We start from the raw sequence: 27,470 nt of genomic DNA on the forward strand, positions 1-27,470 counted from the left end.
ATTTGAATATTTTGGGAGTTTATGTGTATTAGAGAAAAACTTGAAGGTAGCTAAGACTGTAAACAATTCAAGCCTAATCAAAGAATGTGTCTTGTTCTCACCCTTGATTATTTATTAATATTTTCAAAATATTCATCATAAAAAAATCCTTCTATTACCTTCTGTAAATTATATACTACGTAAAGTTCTACTCTTTAATGATTTAGGATCTTCTAATAGTACTTGAATGAAGGTTCGGGTAATTGAATGTTCGGGATAAGAAAATTTAGCTGCCTTACAGACGTTTTAAAATACAATTATCATTAACTTTGTTACATTTCTTAAGTTTTCTGAACTTTTAAAAGATCTTGATTTTCAAGTGACGTTTTACAATGATAAATACTTTTTGTGTTATTTACTTTTGCAAAGAAATCAAAAAGGTACTCTATTTTCTCTGGACTGATTTTAAATGGACAATTTTTAAACTTTCAAATTTAAATAACAGTTGAAGGTACAACAAATGATCATTTTATTTAAAGGAAAAATCAAGAATTATAAAATATGTCTTATGGTTTAAAATAAATGTTTATAATTTATTTACCTATTATATAGTAACCATTGATTTCCTAAAAATAAATATCCTAAGAAAAAAAGGAAAGACTATAAAAATATTAACCATTTTCTAAGAACACAGTGGGAGTTCAGGACTTGTTTAGAAAATAGCATACTATATCTTTTTTCTCTATCAATGGCATAGAAGCCACACAGTTTTATTCACTTAAAATTAATCACTTAGGCATATCTTAGGCATATTCTTATTGGATTTCAGTGGGATACAAACTAGCCCGAGAGTTACATATTACATAATATTTTTAAAGATTCACTATTCTATTAATTTCATGCAAAAACAGTAACACCAACTAACTGAGGACAAAATGTTGTCAAGCAGATAGCCAACTGAGGTTCCTTTAATGAGTAATACTTTGTTAGTAAATGTGGTATCTGGAATCTTAATGAAAATCCATAGAAGTCTGAAGGCTCATGGTGGAGGTGTACAATAGTTAACAGCAAATAAATGATTCAGTTTTCTGAAATCTTATTCATCTCACCAGTGATCGCTTAACAGATGACACATGGCTAGGACAGAGTGCTAATGGATATGCAGCATCTCTTTAGCAGCAGGAAATCAGAATGCAGTTTCATATTACACAACATACCTTTTGCATGTTCTCTACTATCTTTTTAGAAGCCCAGCAGGGAAAAGAGAAATTGACTCTTTCTTTTAAGGCAGACCTGCAATATTTCTTCTTCATTTTGGTCATGAAACAGAAATAGAGGTGTGACCTGTACTATTTTTGTTCACTCTGGTCTTATCATGAGAAAATACTGCCTACATTCAAGACCTGTCTACATTTATCACACTTGTTTTGTAGTAAAGAAGGTCCTACTGTTCTCAGTCTTTTGCTTATCAATTTTACTCAGCAACTTTGCCCCCAAAACACTTTTTCTAATTATAATATTCCCCGGCTGGATATTTACCAAAAGAAAGAAAGAAAAAGGTTTACACTTTAAATTCTTGGTCACAGGGTTCAGTCCTCAGTCTCAAAATTAAAACAATTTCATCATGTCCATTTATAATTTCTAAGTATAAAGAAACTTGTGATTCTAATGTTAAAGTTCTTGTCTTTACCAGGTTAACTATTACTCTACTAAAATGTTTTATTTAGCTCTATCAAAAAGCTTTTTTGTACTTATGCTAATGAGACGGAAATAACATTCTAACCAGAGATAACTTTTCCAACTTGGCTTTATTCTACAAAAATTACTTTATGTGTATCCCCCACCATCTTTGGAAAAGCAAAGCCTTTATAAATAATATTAACTCCTGGTCAAAAAGCTGTCCCTTTAAAGAAATAAAAAATTTCTACATGTTCTTAAATTAGCATTCAGTATATAAAGAAAAACAGAATACAGAATTAGGAAAGGAGCAAACTGAAAATAACATTAACTTAATTTTCTCTTCTTTGGTTAGTTTCTGTCTGCTCTTACACATCATTTGTGTAAGGCTGAAATTAGAAATCTGACTTTCAAAATATTCTTCCTTAATGAATTGCTAAAAAAGGAACCAAAGATGATTACTCCTACAGGACAAACTAATTTAGTGTTCATACAGAAATGCTAGAAAGAACAAAGACGATAAGAGTATTTCATATAGTAAGCAGACTTTTTTGTGCAAGTACAGAATTTTTAAATAGCTTATTTCATATTTAATAATAAAGGAATTCTGACTTTGAAATCATAGCCCTTTGATGGACATGCTAACAATATTTGAAATTTTAGCAAGAACTGGTGCAGGAAGATACATAATTTTTTTGTGTGTGTGCTTATCAAATTTGCCTTTGTTTCAATGTGCCCAAAGAGTACTCTGATTCAGCTAAAGTTGCAGGAGAGGTCAAAAAGTAATTCTTCGAAGAATTATGAATAAATAGTACCATTAAGCCTACAGCTAGCCCAGAAAATTACCAACATGTATTTATTGGCAAAGAGAGAATTATCAATGATGACCAATTCCTTATGGCATGTAGTTTACTAAAGCAATGTTCAAATACGACTGCTACATTTAATCATAAACTTTATTATATCATATAAAAGTAACTCAAAGTTCTCATAGCCTTCTGCTAGAAACCTGTCTACTAAGTTGATGTAGTCCCCTAAATGATCATAATGGTTCCCATAACTATTTGCCTTTCTTCTTGGAAACTGTCCATCATCATTCAGTAAAGTAGATACACTAATACCCATTTACACACTAAGAAACCCCCCAAAGAGCTTTAAAAAGTATGAAATATCACCCAAATCCAAGAAAAACATCACCAAATATATACCTATTTCTTACGGTTTGATAACAAGTAAAGAAAAATGTTGCCAATCTTTTCTTATACTTACCCAGTAGTTTTGCGATGATATAAAGGGCTTGTCCCCAAAGAAACAGTTTTCCATCACGGCCACAGTTGCTAGGAAATCGCTTTTGACTACCTGGGTTTCTTTTTTCATATTCTACAAAGTCAGCTGGCACATAATAGTACTTTGGTACCACAGGATATCCTACAGTTTAAAAATAAGTGTATTTAAAATGTAACAAAGCAATGCCCTTCCCCAAATTTCCTTTAAGAGCCTACAATGACTAGAAAGCAAGGAAAGAGAAATATTGTACAGGAGGTAGATCTGATAAGCTACAGAAAATGGGATATTCTCATTCCTTTTAGATTTTACCAGTGAAAAACATGGAAAAAAGTTTCTTGACTCTAAGTCAACAGCATACTATTATACTTTTAGCCAACAATGTGTACACATCTCCTTTAACAACATTTAATTTTAACACCTTTAAATGAATCAAATAAATAGTATGCAAATGTTTAGAGCCATAGAGGAAGTTTTTTTTAATAGGATTAGTCTGTGGAAGCTTCACAAATGAGATACTATGTAATCTTAAATGAAGAATTATAACCCTGAGTCACTGCATAGAGCACAGAAATCCCTATTTAAATATTAAGCCCATTATCTACCATTCAGTATCACTGAAGAGAAAAAAATCCATCTTTTCCTGTGACCAACCCATTTAAAAACATTCTTTGCAGAAATTAAAATTATTATTTAAAGAGTAGGGTCTTTGTAGAGTGCTACAGAAAACTTTTAGCAACATGAACCTGAAGTATATTTTTCTAATAAAATTACACAGATTTCCCTAAAATTGTGTTTCCTTCTTTATGTCTAAATTCATGTCTAAATTGTGTCTAAGAACCAGCAAAAAAAGAGTCTATGATATACAGAGAATACTTTAAACATCACCCTGAGCATAATGAAGCCTAAAGTGGAGTATATTAAACTATCACCTCAATGCATTAATGATCTGTTTCTGACGATCTGATCCAAGAGATTTCAAATATTACATTCATTACATCATTCCTATGTTCATTACAATAATCCTCAGTGTTCAGAGCATAAAGACATAAATAACTGCTTTAAAAAATTAATATTTATCATTCAACGTTTATCCATAAACATGCCAAAATTTTTAACATTACAAGTATTCTAAAGGGTGTGGACATAAAATGAAGTATTTATTCTGAGATATTTGTGGAAAATCCCAAAGAGCATTACAAACTTTTTGTGGGATAGGAACAAGGACCAGTGCTATGAATGACACTTTATTCATCTCCATGAATGACCTAAATTCATCTCTATCATGTCTATAAGACCATTCACTTTTTTTATACCAGCACACCATAATTTTTAACTTATATATAAATATGTTTCAAAACCATTCTCTTATGACAATATACTCTTATTCTGTTAATACCTCTAAACCTCAAAGATATCTAGACTTTCACAGTTGGAATTCCTTGGAGAATTAGTTTTACAGTTATACAGAAAAGTGAATTATGTTCTTTAATGGTCCCTGATGATGTTTGACTGAAATCAATATATCCGTACTCATAAGACTGAGCATTTTGATCATTTCTAAAATATAAATCCATCAGTGAAAAATGACATTTAAGCATATAGAAGACATTCAAAACACAATACTAAAGGCCCTAAAAGCAACTACAAAGAGGAGGCTAGAATGTTCTTGGCAACCCTAGTGCTTTTAGACAACAGCAGAGCCTCCCTAGGGAGCCTTCTGGGTCTGCAAGGGGTGGGGAGCAGTACTTGCCAACCATATCATTTTTGATGACCTGGATAAAAACTGGCCACTTTATATTATTATCACACTATACAGAGTAAAGGAAGTACATAATTTAGTAACAGATGAAAAAGATCTATCCACATTCACACTGCCTTGGCAATACTATAGCCATGACCACCTAAATTCATCTCCATCCTTGTATTGACTAATGAATTCCTTTGGTAAAAACACATGTATTATAATAAATTAATAGGTTATTCTCTCTAATTTCATATAAGGCTCTGTTCATTTTTTCAATTTAATACATTATTTTAATGTTTTATTAAAATAATCACACATTTCAAAGGAATACTAAGAAAAGATGATAGGAAGAATACTTGAAAAAGCAACTATACCTTCTGTGGTCTGATGAAGTACTGGAGTCAAAAGATCCTGATATTCCTTGACTTGTTTGGGATTGCCTCTAAAAACTCCTAAAATGTAAAATATAAAATCCAATAGCAGCTATGCTCAATAAGTATCATAAAAATTTTACCTTAGAACACCTATTGGTTCTTTTTAAATTACTGTGGTAATTTTTTATGTAAATGATAAAAATATAATTAAAAAAGTAATGCAAATTGCATGATTTTTCCTAAGGAATTGATTTTTAAAGTCATGTTAGCATTTAGAAATGAAAACTGAATTTAATTAAAATTTCTCTCTTCTTAAGCATAAATGTTATTATATGTCATTATAGTGTTCGTAATTTCTATTAATCAAAAACCTTTCTTTGTAAATACAAAAAATATATTAGTTATCATTTTAAAATACTTCAAAGTAGTTTTTAAAATTCTGTAAATGATTTACCATTCACTCAGAAAGCAGAAGAGTAGCACATAAAAATGCAGAGCAGTTAACATCACCCAGTACAGTCTATTTGCTAGCTGAAAGGAGTCATATTTCATTTCTGCTCTTCTTTACACCACTTATATCCTAAAGCTTACATTTCAGGAAAAAGCTCACTTACCATCAATCATCATGTAAAGGAAAAATATGGGAAATTCACATTCAATGCCATCAAATAGCTAAAATAGAAAATAAAAGGTTAAAAATTTCAATAACAAACTGTAACAACTGTATTTAGGCTATGAAGGTAAAATATTAATTTACAGTAATAACTTAAAGTTAGATTGATTTTTATAGTCTATTATTTAAAAAAATTTTCTCAGGACTCTTATTATTCAAAAGCTTATTCATTCAATCCATCAAAGAGCAATAATTCAATAAAAATTTACCAAGTATTTACTAATACTTAATACCTGGCACCAACCAGACCAAGAAATATGAAGACACAAAAGACAGACAACTTCCCCAAGAAGTTTACAACCTAGTGGGAAGGCTAGAATACAAATACGTAATTACAGTACAGTACAAAATGTCTCTACATGATAAATTAGGATAGCAGTGAATGAATCATCTGAGTCTCCTTGAGGGTCAAGGAAGGGTTTGTCACAAGAGCTGCTTCAGCTAATGCTTGATGGGCTTCACTGGGGAGATGAGCTAAGGGAAGTCCACACAGAGGAAACAAGAGTACAAACTATATATACAGAAACACAAAGTATGTATAGAAACTATTAATAATTCAATAATTCTAAGATAAGCAAAGAAAAAGTAATAGTAAAAATGAAACCACAATATGTTGCCCAGGCCAGTCAAATGAGGAAGAGTCTTAGAGATCATGCTCAGAGACTGTGACTTTGACCTGGAACTAACAGGAAACCAATGATGACTTATCAATACATTTACTTGCTAAACTGGGCAGCTGATAGTACTAAAGAGAGATATAGGGTAAGAAATAAGGTAACCAGGTAGGAGGCTGCTAGAGCAATTCAAAGAGAAAAGATTAGCCTAAGCCAGGGCATCTCAACTTCAGGACTACTAACAATTTGGGTCAAATAATTCTCCATTGCAGGGGTGGGTCCTGTGCAATGTAGGAATTTAAAAAAAACAGATGTCACTTGGGGGACACAATTTCCCCAGGTTACACATCACTAGTTTAAATCAAGGAGTAATAGAGAAAGAGGGACATCATTTTAAGATTTTTAAAGAAGTCAAATTTGCCAGCTTTTGTGACTGATAAAGGTAGTTGAGAGAGAAGAGGCTAGAATGATTTTGTTTGGGCCTTGAGAAGAGGAGTAAGAACTGAGTACAAGAAGACTGTATGACATCTAAGTGAAGATGTTCAAAAGACAACTGCATTAAGCTGGACATGGGCATGCCTGTAACTCTAGCGACTCAGGAGGCTGAGGCAGGAGGACTGCAAGTTCAAGGCCAGCCCTGGTAATTTAGCAAGGCCCTAAGGAACTTAGTGAGACCCTGCCCTGTCTCAAAATGAAAGCTTAAAAAGGCTTGGGAATGTGGTTCAGTGTTAACCACCCAGTAGCAAAAAAGTTGCATAAATGGGTAGAGTATTTGTGTGAAGAAGTATGAGCTAAAGAGCATTATTAAAAGTGATAAGCTGTGAGAGCATGGGTAGAATGAAAAGCAAATAGGGCTGAGGATGGGCCACAGAAGAGCAATGTTCAAGAAGACAGAGGAAAAGAAACCTGCAAAGGAGACTAAAGAGAACAGTAAGTAGAAAACTAGGAAAATGGGGTTATGGCAAATAGAGGAGAAGGTTCCAAGAAAGAAGACTCATTTAAGGCATGCAAATACTAAGGAGAGGTGAAATAAGATCAAAACAGCATCCTTTATGACACAGTGAACAAAAGTGACAGACATCAAGATAGTTACTGGAGAGTGTTAAAGAGAAAAGATAAGATTATACAGGCCCAGAGACAGTAGGAGGCAAACAAGGTCTACAAACCAAGTTCACACCATGTTTTTCAGAAGTGTTATTCCAAAGAGAAAGAAGATGAAACACAGATAGGAATATGGGTTGAGGGAGGCTTTTTGCTTTTTTTTTTTTTTTTTAATTTAATGATGAACATCAATGTGTTTACACTGAGGAAAAGAAATTGATTTAAGTTGGGAAAGCAAAATAGAGGGAAGGTTTAGAAGTGGGAAAGATGAGGGGAAGAAAGGAGAGATGTTCATCATTTTTTCAGAGAAGAAAACTTTCTACAAGAGAACAACAACAACAAAAAATGATAACAAGATAAAATGTGCCCATGTGTAGTAAACTAAGAAGAGAGAGCACCCTTTTTTTTTTTTTTTTTTTTTTGGGAGAGAGAGCACCTTTTATCTAGGTGAAGTGAGTTAAGAAGAAAGAGCACCTTTTGTGAGACAGAAGAGATAGACAGTATGATGAAGGAAAGATACACTGGAGGAGGCCACATCGAAGGAAAGGCAATCCAGTAGAAAATAAGAAATCAAAGGCTGGAAACTTGAGTACAAATGAGAAAAAACTGAAAAAGATTTCAAGAGGAGTTCCTGGCAGGGTCATTCAGTAGAACAAACAAGAGGTGAAACAGTGATGAGGACTGTTCAGTCAACAATGATGGCCTGGATTTGAGGAGGTATTTATCCATATAGTGTTTGTAGCCTTCCTTGGTGGTGCTGAGCAGTAAGTGCAGAAGTAGAGAATGCCTGCTAGACTGATCCAAAGTTCCAAGGACGCAAGGTGGTAGCTGCAGATGATCCAATTCAAATGTAACTGAGGTAAATCAGCTCAGGAAATGAATTAAATAGGAAAGAAACATTTGAAGGCACTTAAGAGATGAACTGATTAATTTAACAAATTATAACACCAAAAAATTTTAACAGCTATGAAAATTCAATACTATACAGAATAAAATGGTTCCTAAAGCTCCCAAATGATCATTGACTGAAATTTAACATATTCATGAATAGTCTGTCAAGTTGTCCTGAAAAACTAAGAGTATACTGAATTTTAATAGTGGTAAGTTAATTGCCAAACAAGTACAAGGTTGAATATTGTCGGGACATACTCCATATTACAAATTCATTTTATGGGTCTTCAGTGGTTAAGTTAAAGTTATAAGAATACTTTAAAAAGTAATTTTCAACATACCCCACTAAAGCAAAGTCTTCACCAATGTGAGGGGATGGCTTACTTTTTGGAGGTATTAAGAATATTCTGGATAGCTTAAAAGGAGCTAGGACAAACCTATATGTAGTGGTTTGAAATATATTTTGAAACAAATATTCAGACAAGTATATTTCAGTGAGAAGTGTCTAAATGAAACAAAAATGGCAGGGAGAGTAGTATCCGTTTGAATGTGAGCATTTGCTTAACAGAGCAATAGCTAGATTACAAATAAAAACTTTATATCATATAAGACAAACAGGCAAACGAGTGAAAATGCAAGAGAAAAATTGACCAGTGAATCAACATGGCCTTACTATGAGCAAACAGACCTCATGGAATAAGAGCTAACACTAATTTAGCATTTACTATGTGTCAAGCACTGTTCTAAACATCTGAAACATTTAATTATTAAAAGACCTCATGATATAGCTAGTGTTATTATTTTACCAATGAATAATATTAAACACAGAGTTCAATTAACTTATCCAAGATCACACAGCTATTAAGTGTGAACTTAATCTCTAGAACCTAAAAACAGGAAGTCAGCCACTGGAATTTGTGCTTTTGACCACTTTCATGTACTAATGCATAATATTTTCTGATACCTTAATTTCAGCTGGTTTGTAGTAGCGTCTGTTTGGATCCTCCAATGATGTTCTATACCCATCTCTCAAGAAACGCTTAAAACCATATTTTCCTTTTAATTTTCTAACTACTTTATCAAGTGTCTGGTTAAACAGAACTTCATCATCCAGGGCAAATGCAGGATAACTGATGCAGGGAAGCAGGGCGGCATCTGTGTTCTGGGGTCAATAAGAAAGAGATTGTAAGTGTCTACAGTGATATGATCAACAAAGTCCAAGGATAACCATGGCTAAGAAAAGTCAAAAAGGTTATCCAACTGACAGTGAGCTTGCTCAGAAGAGCAGGCAGGTATTTCTATGGCATGCTTCAGTGAACCTTACAGAAGAGTTAAAACTTTGTTCATTAGTAAAGAGAATTTTCAAAGTGCAACACTGGGCTCAAACTTTAAAATATTAATTAGAGCAATTTAATACCAATAGCCATCACAATTTAGACTGCCACAGCAATTTGCTTATAATAGTGAAAAAGAGAAAATAAGCTAAAGATCCAACAATCAGCAACCATTAAAATTTATATTGTAAGAGCCATTAAAATTTATATTATAGAATTTATACATTTAGGGTAACAAGGATTGTGAACAAGACTGTTTTAGTTTTGTAAAGTAAAAATATTATATATGTGCATAAAATATATAGAAGCATGCATATGATACCACCCTAAGAGTATATCTGAGTAGAATAAATGAATATTGTATTATGAAATAAGCAAATAATGCTTATTTGTGCATTTTGATTTATTTTACTACAACCTTACATTACATATATGTGTTATTTTTAAGTAATTATATTATTATGCTTTGGATTTTTTAAAGAATAGGAACACAAATAATACCTAGAAAAATGTACAATTTGGTATAATAAGTATACAAAAGTTAATCAGATGAAGAGTGAATCAAAGGGGAGAAAAGACACAAGAAAATTTTATTCAAAAAGAAATATCAACTAAAATATATTTTTCTAATATTCCATGATAAAAAATGATTCCCTTTGACCTAATGTTGCTAACTTCACAAAAAGAAAAATAATGTCTTTTTTAAAAATTGCCTTATAAAATACCTAAAGGAGCTTTGTCCACAACTATTTTCTTCCTAAGTAAGCCCTCTAGAGGTCAAAGGAGTGAGGGGCAATATTAATAGTCTCTTCTTATCCTATGGACAACCTCTAACATTTTAAGAGTACTTTCTTGGAAAAGAAGATAAAACTACATAAAAATCATAAATGATAGTTCATTTAAATTTATCCTAAAAATATCTCACATGAGATCTTGATTCTCTGGGTAATAGTGAGCACAAAGTTTGCCTGTTGCGATTGTGAGCATCGAGATCCACAAAAATAACTGACCAAGAACAGCCCTGGAAAGAGAAAAAGAAAAACATTTCAAGAACTTGTAAAACATTTGGCATTGTTACTATGAAAAATTTCACAAAAAATATTAATACTGACTGAGTACAGGATTACTAAAGATCTTAAGTTTTTTTACACTTTCATTATTTCTCAAATTTCTTGCAATAAATATATTAAACAATCATAAAACATATACATTTTACATTTTTTCCTTTTTTTTTTTACAAATCAGAAAGTATTGATTACAAGATAGTCAATTAATTACACTTTAATGACAATACAAATAATTAAGTTACCATGACAAGGAATAAAACAAGAAATAATTTGAATTCATAAAATATGAGCTTTGTACATTCCTCATAAGGATTGTTAATTATATGATCAAACTAAACAAACATATAAATCAATAATTATGGATATAAAAACATTTGATTAAAATATGAAGATAGAATCTCAAATAACAATAATGAAAATAACACCAGCTGTTATTTAATATGTCAGCATAATGCTTTATGTTTCACATGACTTATATCACTAAATATCCATATGTAGACATTATTATCTCCATTTTACTGAAAAGGACACTAAGCTTTAATTCAATAGAGCAAGGGTATAAAATCAAGTCTGACACAGAAGCCCATGTTTTAACCACTTACTTTTATAATTTCCCACACTAAATAAAAAAAGCAAAAAACAAGTAAGAAGAAGAAGAAGAAAACTTGAATTAAAAACCAGGTATATTGGAAAATGTCAATTGATCTTCTAAGACATTAAAATTTTTGTTTACCATTTAGTCCTTAGTTCCTTCTATACAACATTCTTTTACTGAGTTAAATATTTGAAAACTGAATGAAATGGGAATTCAAAAACTGCTTCCATTATAAGAGAACACTAAAAAAATATATGTGGGGAAAACAGAACTATCATGCATTTCATGTTGCTTCAATATCACTTTCTAAATCTCATCCCAGTCCTCACAAACTTCAAAGATACACTCATGTTTAAACTAAAACACCTCAAATCAATCGCCTAGATTAAAACTTCAAATCTAGTAGCACTAGTTTCTAGACCCAAATATTAGAACTTAGACGGCATGTATTTCTCCTCTTAACCCATGTTCATACATGAATATCAGCTTGTAAAGTAGAATGGTTTCTCATTCAGAACATAATTTTTTAAAAAATCTTTAACTCTGGCAAGTGAATTAATGGATGAACAGGGAATGAGTGAGGCTGTCTTTCAACAACAAGGCTGATACTAAACTGTTCTGTTATTTGGAGCTTCCCAATGTCCTATCTCCACTCATCTACTCATTCAACACAACGTTATGTAATAGCTACTGTTGGCAGAGTACTGTGCACTCTGCTTTGAGGGAAACAAATAAGGATGAACTTGACCTGTGCTCTCAAGACACTGACCTAGGTGATATACAGTCCTGCACAAGACAATTATGAAATAAACAGAAAGCCCACACATGGCAATACATGGCAAAATACCATGCACATGGCTTAGTGAAAGAATTATAATTACAGTAAGTCCCCACAGCAAAGTACCCTGAACATGGTTTAGATGGAAGAATAATAATTACAATAACTCCCTATGGAAGCAGGAGAAGATAAGGACCAAAGCTAGGATCTGGATTTTGGAGGAAAAAGAAGAAACCAGAACAGTAAGAACAAAACAGCAGGAAATAAGTGGGTATAATATGTTAGAAACCCGTGAATACACAAAATAATAGGAGGTATAATTTATCCTTAGGATAATAATTAATAAAGTTAATTGTATGCCAAACTGTCTGCCTGGAATTCAATTTTGAAAAGATACAATCTAAATAACATAATTTATTGTGAAATGGAAAATTTGGTAATTCTCTTCATTATTTGATAATGTAAGCAGTCAACTTCTATTATCTGGCCACAAGTAAATGGCTTATTTATCTGAATTCATCAAGTATTTGTTTAGGTTTCAATTTTCCTCTACCAGTCTCTAAGAAATATGCCCAAAGGTAAATATAATCTCATAATGTTACCATATTTTAACACTGAAAGCACAGGCTAACAATACTGTTTGTGTTCTCTTACAAAATATACAATACTTTATGCATTACGGTCCATATTTTCAGGAGGGTAAAATCACCGAAGTTTATGGGCAACTATTTTCCAAAGCAAGACTTTTAAAGTCATCAAGGAGAGCCCACACATGGAATTAATTATCACCTACTTTAAATCATCAGACACTTAATTTTAGTCCTACAAATTTCAAAGCAAGTTAGATGTCTGCGTTGCTTTGAACATTTTTCATAACATGAGCAATTTCTCTAGTCATCACCTTTTAGATTCTGGCCTCAGCTCATTTGTCAGTATCTTGACTTCCCCAATTAAAGGCAAGAATATGAAAAATGTTTTATATGTATATGTCACTTTAGAGTATCTTATTAAGTTTGGATATTTGATTTTCATCTTCATTTCTTGAAATCATCAGAACTGTGTCATAATATCCTGACTCCATCTACTGAGCATATTTTTTACATCAGAGAGTTCAAACTTTGCTCTCCAACTGGGTTTCTGCCATTGTTTTAATTATAGTAAATGCACTAAATAATTCTACCTCATAATATTATGAGGCCATGAGTTTCAATGATGGGAAAGGGCTGTACTTACCCATCCACCTCTCTGCTCAATTCTCATGACCAGAACAAACACTTCTGAGACAGCCCTAAGGCCCAGGGTACCAAAAGTGACCATACTACAATGTTAATATCAATGGTCTGAATTAAAAGTGAAATGATTTGGAGAATTGTCTGGCCCTCTCTCTCTTCCACTTTAATTACTTCTAAGTCTGAGCTACTAGACTTGCTACCCTCATCTAGAATCAAAAAATAAAGCAAGATGAAACTGTTCAGTGGATCTACTGTACATGATCTCTTCTATTCTTATTTTAGAAGCAAAATCAAACCACAAAGCTATAATCAGATGATTTTTTTTTCTCTAATTCCCTAATACACTTCCCTTAAACAGAGCCCAGAGAGGAGTATTCTTCCAGAAAGGATGTTTACAGATGGGAATTTCCCTTCTGCACCATTTTAAGGGCAATAGGTGTGTAAACAGTCAATTTTTGCTTCCCAATCCAATACAGCCTTCTCTTTATAGAAGACACTGCTCACATAATATTAAAGGAATTTTCAAAGTAAAGAGGAGGATGAATTTGAGCATTAATTCATAGGGTCTTAGAACAGCAGAGCTGAGACTCACACTCAGGAATCACAAAACGGTTGCTTGCTATATCCATGACATTTGATAAAATATTCTGACTTATTTAAATGTTATTATTTGAACATTGCTAAATATTAGTTAAATAATATTTAAATATATTTGTCACTGTAATTATAAAGAACATATTTGAGACCCTGATGAAGTATGTAATTCTCTTATGAAGGATTACATTAGTATGGATCTAAATGTAGCTCTCTCTACCCAAATCAGCTTTTATTATAAATTCATCATTATAGAAATTAGGGCTGAAAGATATGGACAATAGGCCCCAGGGAAATTTCCTTATCTACAATTTCCCTACCTACCCTTCTGCCATGTGTGTGGGGAGATATCTGTGGTAAACTGGAGCTTTTGTCATTGAGTGGGAAAAAGTAGAAGCCCAGGCCTCAGCCAGACGGAAGGTTTTAAGGGAAAATGGGGGAGGGGTTTCAAGATGGCGGACTAGAGGATGGCTGCATTTCATGTTGCTCCAGGACTCAGGATTCAAAAGAGGAGATATTGAGAGACTTGGGACCAACTCAAAGTCGTCGGGTGAGTCTCTCCCGTTGGGGAGGCATCCCGGATGGGGCGGTAGTCCCGGAACGCAGAGAACTATGTGAAGTAGAGTTGCCCAACGAGACACCCCTCCCCCCGCTGGAGCAGTGAACTCGGACAACTGGGAGCATTGTAGAGAAGACCGCTCAGCACAGCGCTTGGACTCGGAGCAACCACTGGGGCTACAGGGGGCTGCCCAGAGGAGGAGCTGCGCGGCGAGCTGTTTGGACTCGAGCAACCACTCCTGAACACCGGGGCCTGCCCGGAGGAGGAGGAGCAGCGTGGCAGGTCGCTTGGACTCAGAGTGACTGCACCAGAGCTCCTGGCGGTTGCCAGAGGAGGAGCTGTGCGGCGAGCTGTTTGGACTCAGAGAGAACGCTCCTGAACACCGGAGGGGGGCTGCCCAGAGGAGGAGGAGGAGCACGACAGGTCGCTTGGACTCGGAGTGACTGCACCAGAGCTGTTGGCGGTTCCCAGAGGAGGAGTTGTGTGGCACGATGTTTGGACTCAGAGCAACCGCTCCTGAACACTGGGGGGCTGCCCAGAGGAGGAGGAGGAGTGTGGCGGGTCGCTTGGACTTGGAGTGACTGCATCAGAGCTCCTGGCAGCTGCTCAGAGGAGGAGGCGAGTGGTGAGTTTTTGGCCTCAAAGCGACCGCTCCTGAACACCAGGGTCTGCCCGGAGGAGGAGCGCAGTGGGTTGCTAGGTCTTGCAGCGGCCGCACCGGAGCTCCGGGCGGCTGCCCGGAGGAGGTGTGCAGCGGGTCACTTGGACTCAGAGTGACCGCTCCTGAATACCCAGGGGGCTGCCCAGAGGAGGAGGAGGAATGGGGCAGGTCACATGGACTCGGAGTGACTACCCAGGGTTGCCAGAGGAGGAGCTACGCAGCGAGCTGTTTGGACTCAGAGAGACCACTTCTGAACACCGGGGGGGCTGCCCGGAGGAGGAGGAGGAGCGTGGCGGGTCGCTTGGACTTGGAGTGACTGCATCAGAGCTCCGGGCGGCTGCTTAGAGAAGGAGGCAAGTGGTGAGTTGTTTGGACTCAACGCGACCGCTCCTGAACACCGGGGGGCTGCCTGGAGGAGGAGTGCGGTGGGTCGCTTGTTCTCGGGGTGGCCGCACCAGAGTTCGGGGCGGCTGCCCGGAGGAGGTGTGCGGCGGGTCGCTTACACTCAGAGCAACCGCTCCTGAACACCCGGGGGGCGCTGCCCGGAGGAAGAGGAGCAACAGGGCGAGTCACTTGGACTTGGAGTGACTGCCCAGGGTTACGGGCGGTTGGTGGGAGGAGGAGGCACGCAGTGAGTTGATTGGACTCCTAGTGAGCGCACCAGAACACCGGGCGGCTGTCCGGAGGAAGAGACATGCGGCGGGTCGCTGGGACTCGGGGCGACTATACGGGGCTCCAGGTGGCTGGTCAGAGGAGGGGCCGAATAGCCAGGCGATTAGGTGCACAAGAGGGTCCCAGGACCTAGAGGCTTCTTGGTGGAAGAGCCGCACAGAGACACGCTCAGTGGTGGAGCGAAGGTTCCAGGACTGCGGGCAGATTCTCTGAGGAGAGGCAGGTAAGGAGACTCGTCTGTGAAGGGTGAGGCTCCCAGGCCCAGGAGGTAAGTCCAGACCCTGGGAACGTTGCAGAGGAAGGCAGCCCAGCCCAGGCGGTAGTTGGAGATTGAGGGGAACCTCTAGGAGGGGAACGGACCAGCGAGACCTCCCCACGGGGTGAGTCTTCCCTGCCGGGTGAGGTTTTTCCACAAGGATGGTAAAACCAGAGACACAGGCACAAACAAGCCTTGCCTCAGCTTGCAGGCTAGAACCCCTTGGATGACCATTGGTCAACAAGTGGAGGCACCTCTGCCCACTAGCAGGGAATATACCCCACCTGAGGGTCACCACCCCTAGAGAGGCAGCTTCCTTGTGGAGCACCGCATAATCAAGTTCCTCCAAGACTGCAGGCTACTGAAGGCTAAGAGGAGATATACTAGAAATCTTCAGGGACATTATAAGTCACTTGAGGAAATCTGCAATATCTTAGTGGTCCACTGATACATGAACAATATGAGAAAACAAGGGAAGAAAATGCCCCAAACAAATCTAGATGTTACAGCAATAAAATACAATGACAGCATGGTAGAAGAAATGACAGAAAGGGAGTTCAGATTGTACATAATTAAAACAATCAGGGAAGCAAACGATGACATGAAAGAGCAAATGCAGGCATTGAAGGAGGAGATGACAGAGCAAATGCAGGCATAGAATGATTGCACCAATTGACAGTTAAAAGAGCAAATACAGGAAGCAAAAGATCATTTCAATAAAGAGTTAGAGATATTGAAAGAAAACCAAACAGAAATCCTTGAAATGAAGGAAACAATAAACCAAATTAAGAACTCCATAGAAAGCATAACTAATAGGATAGAACACCTGGAAGACAGAACCTCAGATATTGAAGACTAAATATTTAACCTTGAAATCAAAGTTGACCAAACAGAGAAGATGGTAAGAAATCATGAACAGAATCTCCAAGAACTATGGGATACCATGAAAAGGCCAAATTTAAGAATTATTGGGATTGAGGAAGGCTTAGAGAAACAAACCAAAGGAATGAACAATCTATTCAATGAAATAATATCAGAAAATTTCCCAAATCTGAAGAATGAAATGGAAAATCAAGTCCAAGAGGCTTATAGGACTCCAAATACACAAATTACACCACGTACATTACAATGAAAATACATAAAATACAAAATAAAGACAGAATTTTAAAGGCTGTGAGAGAAAAGAACCAAATTACATTCAGGGGGAAACCAATACGGATATCAGCAGATTTTTCAATCCATACCCTAAAAGCAAGAAGGGCCTGGAAGAAAATTTTTCAAGCCCTGAAAGAAAATGGATGCCAACCAAGAATCTTATACCCAGCAAAACTTACCTTCAAATTTGATGATGAAATAAAATCCTACCATGATAAAACAAAAGCTAAAAGAATTTACAAAAAGAAAGCCAGCATTACAGAACATTCTCAGCAAAATATTTCATGAGGAAGAGATGAAAAACAAAGAAGCAAATCACCAAAGGGAGGTATTATCCTAAAGGAATTGTCAAATAAAGGAGGAACCAAGATGTGTCAAAAAAAATAAATAAATAAATAAAATAAAATAAAATAAATGAACCAAATGACCGGGAATACAAATCATATCTCAATAATAACCCTGAATGTTAATGGACTGAATTCATCAATCAAAAGACATAGACTGGCAGATTGGATTAAAAAGAAAGATCCAACAATATGTTGCCTGCAAGAGACTCACCTCATGGAAAGAGATACCCATAGAGTAAAGGTGAAAGGATGGGGAAAAACATACCATGCACATGGACTCAGCAAAAAAGCTGGAGTATCCATCCTCATTTCAGATAATGTGGACTTCAAGCCAAAGCTAGTCAGAAGGGATAAAGAAGGACATTTCATACTGCTTAAGGGAAGCATAAATCAGCAAGATATAACAATCATAAACATCTATGCCCCAAACAGTGGCTCATCCATGTATGTCAAACAAATCCTTCTCAATTTTAGAAACCAAATAGACCATAACACAATAATACTTGGTGATTTTAACATGCCTCTCTCACCATTGGACAGATCTTCCAAACAAAAATTGAAAAAGGAAACCATAGATCTCAATAACACAATCAATAATTTAGACTTAACAGACATTTATAGAATATACCATCCAATCAAGAGTGAATACATTTTCTTCTCAGCAGCACATGGATCCTTCTCTAAAATAGACCATATATTATGCCACAAAGCTAATGTTAGCAAATACAAGAAGATAGAGACACTACCTTGTATTCTATCAGATCATAATGGATTGAAGTTAGAAATAAATGAAAGAGGAAAAAACAAAAACTACTCCAACACCTGGAGATTAAACAATATGCTATTATATGATGAATGGTAACAGAAGATATTAGAAAGGAAACTAAAAAATTCTTAGAGGTAAATGAGAACAAAGAAACATCATATCAAAATCTCTGGGACACTATGAAAGTAGTACTTAGAGGAAAATTTATTTCATGGAGTGCATTCAATAAAAGAAGTAAAACTCAACAAATAAACGACCTAACACTACAGTTTAAAGCCCTAGAAAAAGAAGAACAGACCAACACCAAAAGTAGTAGAAGACAGGAAATAGTTAAACTCAGAGCTGAAATCAACGAAATAGAAACAAAAGAAACAACACAAAAAATTGACAAGATAAATAGTTCGTTCTTTGAAAAAATAAACAAAATTGATAAACCTTTAGCCACACTAACTAAGAAAAGACGAGAGAAAACCCAAATCACTAAAATTCGGAATGAACAAGGAAATATCACAACAGACATGACTGAAATACAAAACATAATTAGAAGCTATTTTGAAAATCTATACTTCAACAAAATAGAAAATCTTGAAGACAACAACAGGTTTCTAGAGACATATGAATTGCCTATACTGAACGAGGAAGACATACACAACTTAAATAAATCAATTTCAAGTAAAGAAATAGAAGAAGTCATCAAAAGCCTACCACCAAAGAGAAGTCCGGGACCAGATGGGTTCTCAGCCAAGTTCTACAAAACCTTTAAAGAAGAGCTCATTCCAATACTCCTCAAAGTATTCCATGAAATAGAAGAGGAGGGAACCCTCCCAAACTCATTCTATGAAGCCAATATTACCCTGACACCTAAACCAGACAGAGACACATCGAAGAAAGAAAATTTCAGACCAATATCCTTAATGAACATCGACGCAAAAATTCTAAACAAAATTTTAGCAAGTTGCATACGAAAACATATTAAAAAGATAGTGCATCATGATCAAGTGGGTTTCATCCCAGGGATGCAAGGTTGGTTCAACATCCGGAAATCAATAAATGTAATTCACCATATCAATAGACTTAAAGTTAAGAATCACATGATTATTTCAATAGATGCAGAAAAAGCATTTGATAAAATACATCACCCCTTCATGCTCACAACACTAGAAAAAATAGGGATAGTGGGAACATTCCTTAACATTGTAAAGGCCATCTATGCCAAGCCCATGGCTAATATCATTCTAAACGGTGAAAAACTGAAAGCATTCCCCCTAAAAACTGGAACAAGGCAGGGATGCCCTCTTTCACCACTTCTTTTCAATATCATCCTTGAAACTCTAGCCAGAGCAATTAGACAGACCAAAGAAATTAAAGGGATACGAATAGGAAAAGAAGAACTCAAACTATCCCTATTTGCTGATGATATGATTATATACTTAGAGGAACCAGGAAATTCCACCAGAAAACTTTTAGAACTCATAAGTGAATTCAGTAAAGTAGTGGGATATAAGATCAATGCACATAATCTAATGCATTTTTATACATAAGTGATGAATCTTTGGAAAGAATAATTAGGAAAACTACCCCATTCACAATAGCCTCGAAAAAAATAAAATACTTGGGAATCAATCTCACAAAAGAGGTGAAAGACCTCTACAATGAGAACTACAGAACACTAAAGAAAGAAATGAAAGAAAACCTTAGAGGATGGAAAGATCTCCCATGTTCTTGGATAGGAAGAATTAATATTGTCAAAATGGCCATACTACCAAAAGTGCTATACAGATTCAATGCAATTCCAATTAAAATCCCAATGATGTACCTTACAGAAAGAGCAAGCAATTATGAAATTCATCTGGAAGAATAAGAAACCCAGAATAGCTAAAGCAATCCTTAGCAGAAAGAGTGAAGCAGGGGGTATCACAATACCAGATCTTCAACTCTACTACAAAGCAATAGTAACAAAAATGGCATGGTATTTGTACCAAAATAGAAAGGTAGATCAATGGTACAGAATAGAGGACACGGACATAAACCCAAATAAATCCAATTTTCTCATACTAGACAAAGGGGCCAAAAATATGCAATGGAGAAAAGATAGCCTCTTCAACAAATGGTGCTGGGAGAATTGGAAATCCATATGCAACAGAATGAAACTAAGCCCATATCTCTCACCATGCACGAAACTAAACTCAAAAGTGGATTAAGGACCGCGGAATCAGACCAGACACCCTGCAGATTATAGAAGAAAAAGTAGGTCCAGAGCTTCAACATGTCGGCTTAGGACCAGACTTCCTCAACAGGACTCCCATAGCATAAGAAATAAAGCAAGAATCAATAACTGGGATAGATTCAAACTAAAAAGCTTTCTCTCAGCAAAGGAAACTATCAGCAATGTGAATAAAGAGCCTACAGAGTGGGAGAAAATCTTTGCCAATCGTACTTCAGATAGAGCACTAATCTCCAGAATCTATAAAGAACTCAAAAAACTCTACACCAAGAATGCAAATAATCCAATCGACAAATGGGCTAAGGAAATGAATAGACACTTCACAGAAGAAGATCTACAAGCAATCAACAAACACATGGAAAAGTGTTCAACATCTCTAGTAATAAAAGAAATGCAAATCAAAACCACCCTAACATTCCACCTTGCCCCAATTAGAATGGTGATTATCAAGAATACAAGCAACAATAGGTGTTGGCGAGGACATGGGGAATAAGGTACACACATACATTGCTGGTGGGGTTGCAAATTAGTGCAGCCACTCTGGAAAGCAGTGTGGAGATTCCTTAGAAAACTTGAAATGGAACCACCATTTGACCCAGCTATCCCACTCCTTGGCCTATACCCAAAGGACTTAAAATCAGCATACTACAGAGATACAGCCACATCAATGTTCATAGCTGCTCAATTCACAATGGCCAGACTGTGGAACAAACCTAGATGTCCTTCAGTTGATGAATGGATAAAGAAACTGTGGTATATATATACAATGGAATATTACTCAGCTATAAAGAATGATAAAATTATGGCATTTGCAGGCAAATGTATGAAATTGGAGAATATCATGCTAAGTGAGATAAGCCAATCTCAAAAAACCAATGGACGAATGATCTCACTGATAAGTGGATATGACACATAATGGGGGGTAGGAGTGGTTAGTGTTAGGGTTAGAGTTAGGGTTAGGGAGGGGGGTAAGAATGGAGGAAGGAAGGACTGTATAGAGGGAAAAGAGGGGTGGGAGGGGTGGGGGGAAGGGAAAAAAATACAATGAATCAAACAACATTACCCTATGTAAATTTATGATTACACAAATGGTATGCCTTTACGCCATGTACAAACAGAGAAACAACATGTATCCCATTTGTTTACGATAAAGAAAAAAAAGGGAAAATGGGGAGAGCACAGAAGGGACTTGTACCTGGCCCCCACTTAGAGCTGAAATGGCTGCCCCAGTACAATAGGCCCTTGGGAACTTCCCTTATCTACAATCGTTCCCCTACCTGCCCTCCTGCTTCACCCTAAATGAGTCCACCACTAAAATTCCTCCCATGACCTGCCTCTGCTGAACCCTACAAAACCCAGACCCTTCTCATAGCCAGTGCCATTTTCCCTTTCGAAAACGTGCCCCTCTGTTGCTTAATAAAACACCATTGATTTGTTGAGGTCTGTCTCCATTTCTTTTTCTGTTTGTATTCTCTTTCATTTTCTTTAAGGTCCTCTTATCACATTTGATTCTTATAGTGATCCAAAGAAAAAAAAACTCTTGAACATGTAACAGTGGTCCACTTCACCTTTTAATATACCCCTCATTGCTCTGAAGTTTATTTTTAAAAGGATATGTTTTTTTCTATCTTCTCCCCTCTCCCATTCCCTAACAAGATTAGGAAGACAATGTTGTCTTTTCTTTCCCTAGTTAATTGTCCTTGAACACACCCACCACAGGAAGGAGCTATCTGCCAGAGGATCTAAGAAGTGAATATCTAACACACCATCAGGGTGCCCTGGGACCCCCTACCAGAACACCTGGAATGAATCCCTTGAAGAGTTTCTTTAAAATTCCCCCTTCCTCCTGATGGGCAGAATCATAGCCTCTGGGACCATAGTCCCCTGTGTTTCTCCTTTGGTAGCAAAGCAATAAACTTCTTTCATTTTTCTCAAAACTGTGTCCTCATTATTAAATTGGCATGCAATGGCATCAGGGACAAGGAATGAGATTTGGTAACAAAAATTAATTTATAAATGGAGATTTAAACAGTGTCCCCCCCCCCCCCCCGACCCCTTCAATAATAAGGAAAGCGATTATTGGGGGTTGGGGAAAAAGCTAAACATTTTTTTTTGGGGGGTGTTGGGGATCGAACCCAGGGCTTTGTGCTTACAAGTCAAGCACTCTACCAAGCGAGCTATCTCCCCAGTCCTAAACATTTTTTAAAATAAGAGTTTTCAAAGAAAACATAGGGGAGGTTTTCAAGATGACAGAATAGAGGAGGTCACTTTCCTGGCTGCTCTGTGGAGTGAATCCAAGAAAGCAGACAGCTTCTCAGCAAGGTGGGTGAAAAAAAAAAAGGCAGGGGGAACTTTACTGGAATTTAAAACTGGACATGCAAAGCAAATCAAGAACTCAGGAAGTTGGATATAATAAAATAAGGAAAAAATCCCCAGCAGCATAGCCACTGCTATGGCCAAGCCGGAAGCAACAGTCATGAGCACAGTGGAGGGATAGGGAATTAAAGGAACAAGCATTTTGGGGAGGCCTGAGGCATGTCCAGGTACAGAGCATTTAGAGATCAAGGATTTTGCCTGGCAAACCTGAAAGACCCACTGCACAATGTTCATGTGCAGGGAAAGAAGCAGCCATCTCTCTAGGTGGTGTGTGAAGGACAAAGGAAGGAATCATTTTGCAGTCACTGCACAGGAACCAGCAGCTGAGAGGGACAATTCCTGACAAACCCAAGTTTGGCCTGAAATACAGCATGACACAGAATGTGCTTAAGTGACCAGGAGAAAATCAAACGTGGAGAGAGATTTACAAAAGGGACAACTGGTCTTTGGAAATCCAGCTGGCATTACTCCTTCCCTTCCAATCTGACTGCTTGCAGGAACAGTTGGGAAAGACCAGTCTGGCCTGGAATTTGGAAGGGTGGGGGCAGGAGAGATTGTTTGGAGAGTGAACCCAAGACCAGGAAACCTGGTGTCTGAAGGTGACATAGAGGACTATGAATTGAGTCCCCCACCACATAAGTGGAACCCAGGGGAAATCTGTGGGATACAGTCTTCCAGCGTGGACCACCAAGTCATGGGTGCTGGAAGTGTACTGACATAAAATCTCCAGACAAATTTTCATTCAATGAAGAGCCTGGAGCTCATCTAAGCCTAAACAATGCCTCCATGAGTTCTGCCTAGGGGATTACCTCTCTCACTCCAGCAACCCAGAGGGTGGCGCATCACACTCCAGACTACACCACCTAAAACTGTGACGAGAAACTGAGAATCTTTTGAACTCCAACAGAAAGAATTCTTTAACTTTTCATCAAGATCCTTTTTTTTTTTTTTTAATTCTTTTTCTCTGTTTAATTGTGTCCTTAATGGTACAAGGACATTTATACAATTTATATTTTTTTTCTTATTTATAGCATTTTTGAAGCCTGTTATTTTTTATGGATTAGTTTTTTGTGAACTAGGATCTTTGATTAGTATATTTTAGTTTTGTTCTGTATTCTTTTATTTTTATTTTTAATTTTTAAAACTTTTTACTTTATATATTTTTTTCTCTTACCTGTTTCCCTTGATGCTCTCTTTTCTTTTGCCAACAGCCAAACTCTATTGTTTTCTTTCATTTTTCTTCTCTCCTCCTCCCTCATAATCACCACATCCTATATCACTTCTGTTCTCTCCCTGTCCACCATTTGAAATTATGAACCCTTTTGCAAACTTGCTGGTTTTAATGTAGACAATAACTGATCATATAATTTCTGTTTATTGTAATAATTAACATTGTAGACATCATAGTTGGAACTATTTGGTTTAATGCTGTATATTGTTTGCATTGGTTGTTATTATTTGCCTCCACCTAAACAGTGAAGTACTAGAAACCTTCAGGGACACTATTCATAAACTCTGCTGTCTCCAATCCATAGTGTTAGATCCATATACATGAAAAAGCAAGGGACCAAATCACCCCAAACAAACTAAGATATTCTAATAACAAAATCCATTTACACTACAGTGTAAGTAGTGTCAGATAAAGAGTTTAGAATGTACCTAGTGGAGGTGATCTGCAAAGTAAAAGATGGTATAAGAAATAAAATCAGAGAGAAAATACAGGAAGTGAAAGCGCACTTCAATAAAGAGGCAAAGATTCTGAAAAAAAAAAAAAAAGTAGAAATCCCTGAAATGAAGAAAAGAATAAACCAAATTAGAAATTCAATAGAAAGCATCAATAATAGATGAGACCACTTGGCAACCTCAGGCAACAAAGAACCTCAGGCAACAAAGACGAAACATATAATCTTGAAAACAGAGTTGACCACGGAGAGACGATCTTAAGAAACCAGGAATAGAACCTCCAAGAACTATGAGATAACAAGAAAAGACCAAATTTAAGATTTATTGGGATAGATGAATGTGCAGAAATACAAACCAAAGAAATGCACAATATTTTCAATGAAATAATATCAGAAAAGTTCCCAAACCTAAAGAGTGAAATGGAAAAATCAAATACAAGAGGCTTTCAGGACCTCAGATGTACAAAATTACAACAGACCCACACCAAGCACATTGTAATGAAAATGCTTAACATACAGAATAAGGTTAGAATTATAAAGGTTGCCAGAGAAAAATATCAGATTATGTATAGGGAGAAACCAATTTGTATCTTAGCTGATTTTTCAATCCAGACCCTCAAAGACAGGAGGTCCTAGAATAACATACAAAGCTCTGAAAGAAAATGGATGTGAACCAAGAATCCTATATCTAGCAAAATTAAGCTCCAGATTTAAAGGTGAAATAAAAACCTTGCATGATGAACCAATGTTAAAAGAATTCACAAGTAGAAAGCTTGCACTACAGTACATTTTCCACAAAATATTCCATGAAGATGAAATGGAAACCAGCATAGGGAGAACTACACTAAAGGAATAGTCAATCAAAGGAGAAATTAATTCACATTAAAAACCTGAAATAAACCCAAATGACCAGGAATACAAATCATATCTCAATAATAACCTAGAACATAAATAGTCTACACTCATCAATCAAAAGACAAAGACTGGCAGACTGGATTAAAAAACAAGCCCCAACAACATGCTGTCTCCAAGAGACTCACCTCACAGGCAAAGACATCCAGAGACTGAAGTTGAAAGGATAGAAAAAAACATATCACTCACATGGATTGTGTAAACAAGTAGGAATTTCTATCCTCATATCAGATAAAGTTGACTTTAAGCCAAAGCTAATAATCAGAAGGGACAAAGAAGGCCATTTCATACTGCTTAAGGTAATTATATACTAACAAGACATAACAATCATAAATATGTGTGCCCCAAACAATGGAGCATCTATATATGTATCAAACAAACCCATCTCAATTTTAAGAATCAAATAAACCACAATAATACTGGGTATCTTTAACATGCCTTGGTCACCACTGGACCAATCTTCCAAAAAAAAATTAAATAAAGAAGCTATAGAAGTAAAAAATACAATTGATAAATTAGACTTAACAGACATATGTAGAATATTTCATCCATCAATGACTGAACATACTTTCTTCTCAGCAGCACACAGATCCTTCTCTCATATAGACCATATTATGTAAGCTATCAAATATGTTGGCATACAACTGTAATATTACCTTAATATATTTTTACCATCTGTAGGATTATTTTGATAGCTCCCTTTCCACTGATATTAATTTTTGTATTCCTGCTTTTATCTTGATTAGACTTATTTATTTGTATCAAATTTTAGCTGCATCATTTCTATTTCATGTATTTCTGTTCCTACTCTTACTTTTTCCTTCCTATTTCATAATTTGAAAATAATCTGATAGTTATTCTAGCTCCTTTCTGATATAAATGCTTTTTTAAGTTATAAATGTTTATCTGAGTACTGTTTCAACCCAGAGATTCTGACAGTTTAATTTTTTATTATCACTTAGCTCAAAACACTTCTTATTTACTTTTCTTGTGCTTTATACCTTGACCTCTGAGGTATTTATAAGTGTGCCATTTAATTTTGAAAGAGTTGGCAGGAGTGGGGTTGGGATTCTATATGTCATAAGGTGATTGATTTCTAATGTAAGAAACTATGCAGAAAACACAGTCTGCATGATTTCCGATTTTAAAAAAAGTAATGGGAAATGCTTTTTACATTGATTGTAATAGTTACATACACATCAAAACTGATCAAATTGCATGCTTCAAATATGTACATTTTATTGTACATCAATTTTACCTCAAAAAAGCTATGGGGAGAAAAAAGAAAAGAAAAGAAAATACAGTTTCCAATTTATGGCAGAACACATCCAAGATCTAAGATTTCCCATACCAAAAATTCACCTTCTAGATTCATTGTTGAGTAGCTCTGGGTTACTTCTTAGTTCTACCTTTCTTTTGGCTGTGTGACCTGAGAAGAGCTAAGTCAACTCTCTGACCCTTCATTTTAAGAAGGAATTTTTCATTTCCAAAGAACTGTCTCCCTGAAGTTGACACCTATAGGAGATACAGTTTTTGAAAGTTTTCAATTAATTTAGCTAAAGACACAGATCAGATCTTCCAAAACACTACACCAAAAAACTTTAGAAGTAATTGGGAATATCCATACAATTTGAAATTCCCCAAGATGTGAGGAGGTTATATTGAGTTTTCACTTAAAAACATTTCTTTATGTCAGTTCTTATGCCAGTAACTGACTTTTAATGAGACCACAGGTCTTTTACTTACATGGAACAACATTATAAATTGATTAAACACTCAAAACCAAAAATCGCATGCAGTATTAAATGTGCTACTATTTAGCAGGCACATTATTAATTATTGTAAAAGTGGGAATACTAAGATTTTCAGAGTCAGCTTTCTGCCATGCTCCCCATCAGATGAAAAGATGAAAGGGAATTC

At 36.1% G+C, this 27,470-nt stretch overlaps 1 protein-coding gene across 2 annotated transcripts in view; it reads right to left on the reverse strand.

Annotated features, from left to right (window-relative positions):
• Phkb (phosphorylase kinase regulatory subunit beta) overlaps positions 1 to 27,470 on the reverse strand; it is a 200,897-nt gene that overhangs the window by 94,531 nt on the left and 78,896 nt on the right. For both annotated transcript variants that reach the window (XM_047528277.1, XM_047528279.1), the window contains exons 9-13: positions 10,600 to 10,695; positions 9,305 to 9,502; positions 5,676 to 5,733; positions 5,062 to 5,139; positions 2,926 to 3,084 (exon numbers count right to left, since the gene is read on the reverse strand). In XM_047528277.1, the coding sequence (XP_047384233.1) occupies positions 2,926 to 3,084; positions 5,062 to 5,139; positions 5,676 to 5,733; positions 9,305 to 9,502; positions 10,600 to 10,695 (589 nt within the window). The remainder of the gene's footprint in view (positions 1 to 2,925; positions 3,085 to 5,061; positions 5,140 to 5,675; positions 5,734 to 9,304; positions 9,503 to 10,599; positions 10,696 to 27,470) is intronic.

Source organism: Sciurus carolinensis, chromosome 16 (genome assembly GCF_902686445.1).
Source record: "Sciurus carolinensis chromosome 16, mSciCar1.2, whole genome shotgun sequence".
NCBI lineage: Eukaryota > Metazoa > Chordata > Mammalia > Rodentia > Sciuridae > Sciurus > Sciurus carolinensis.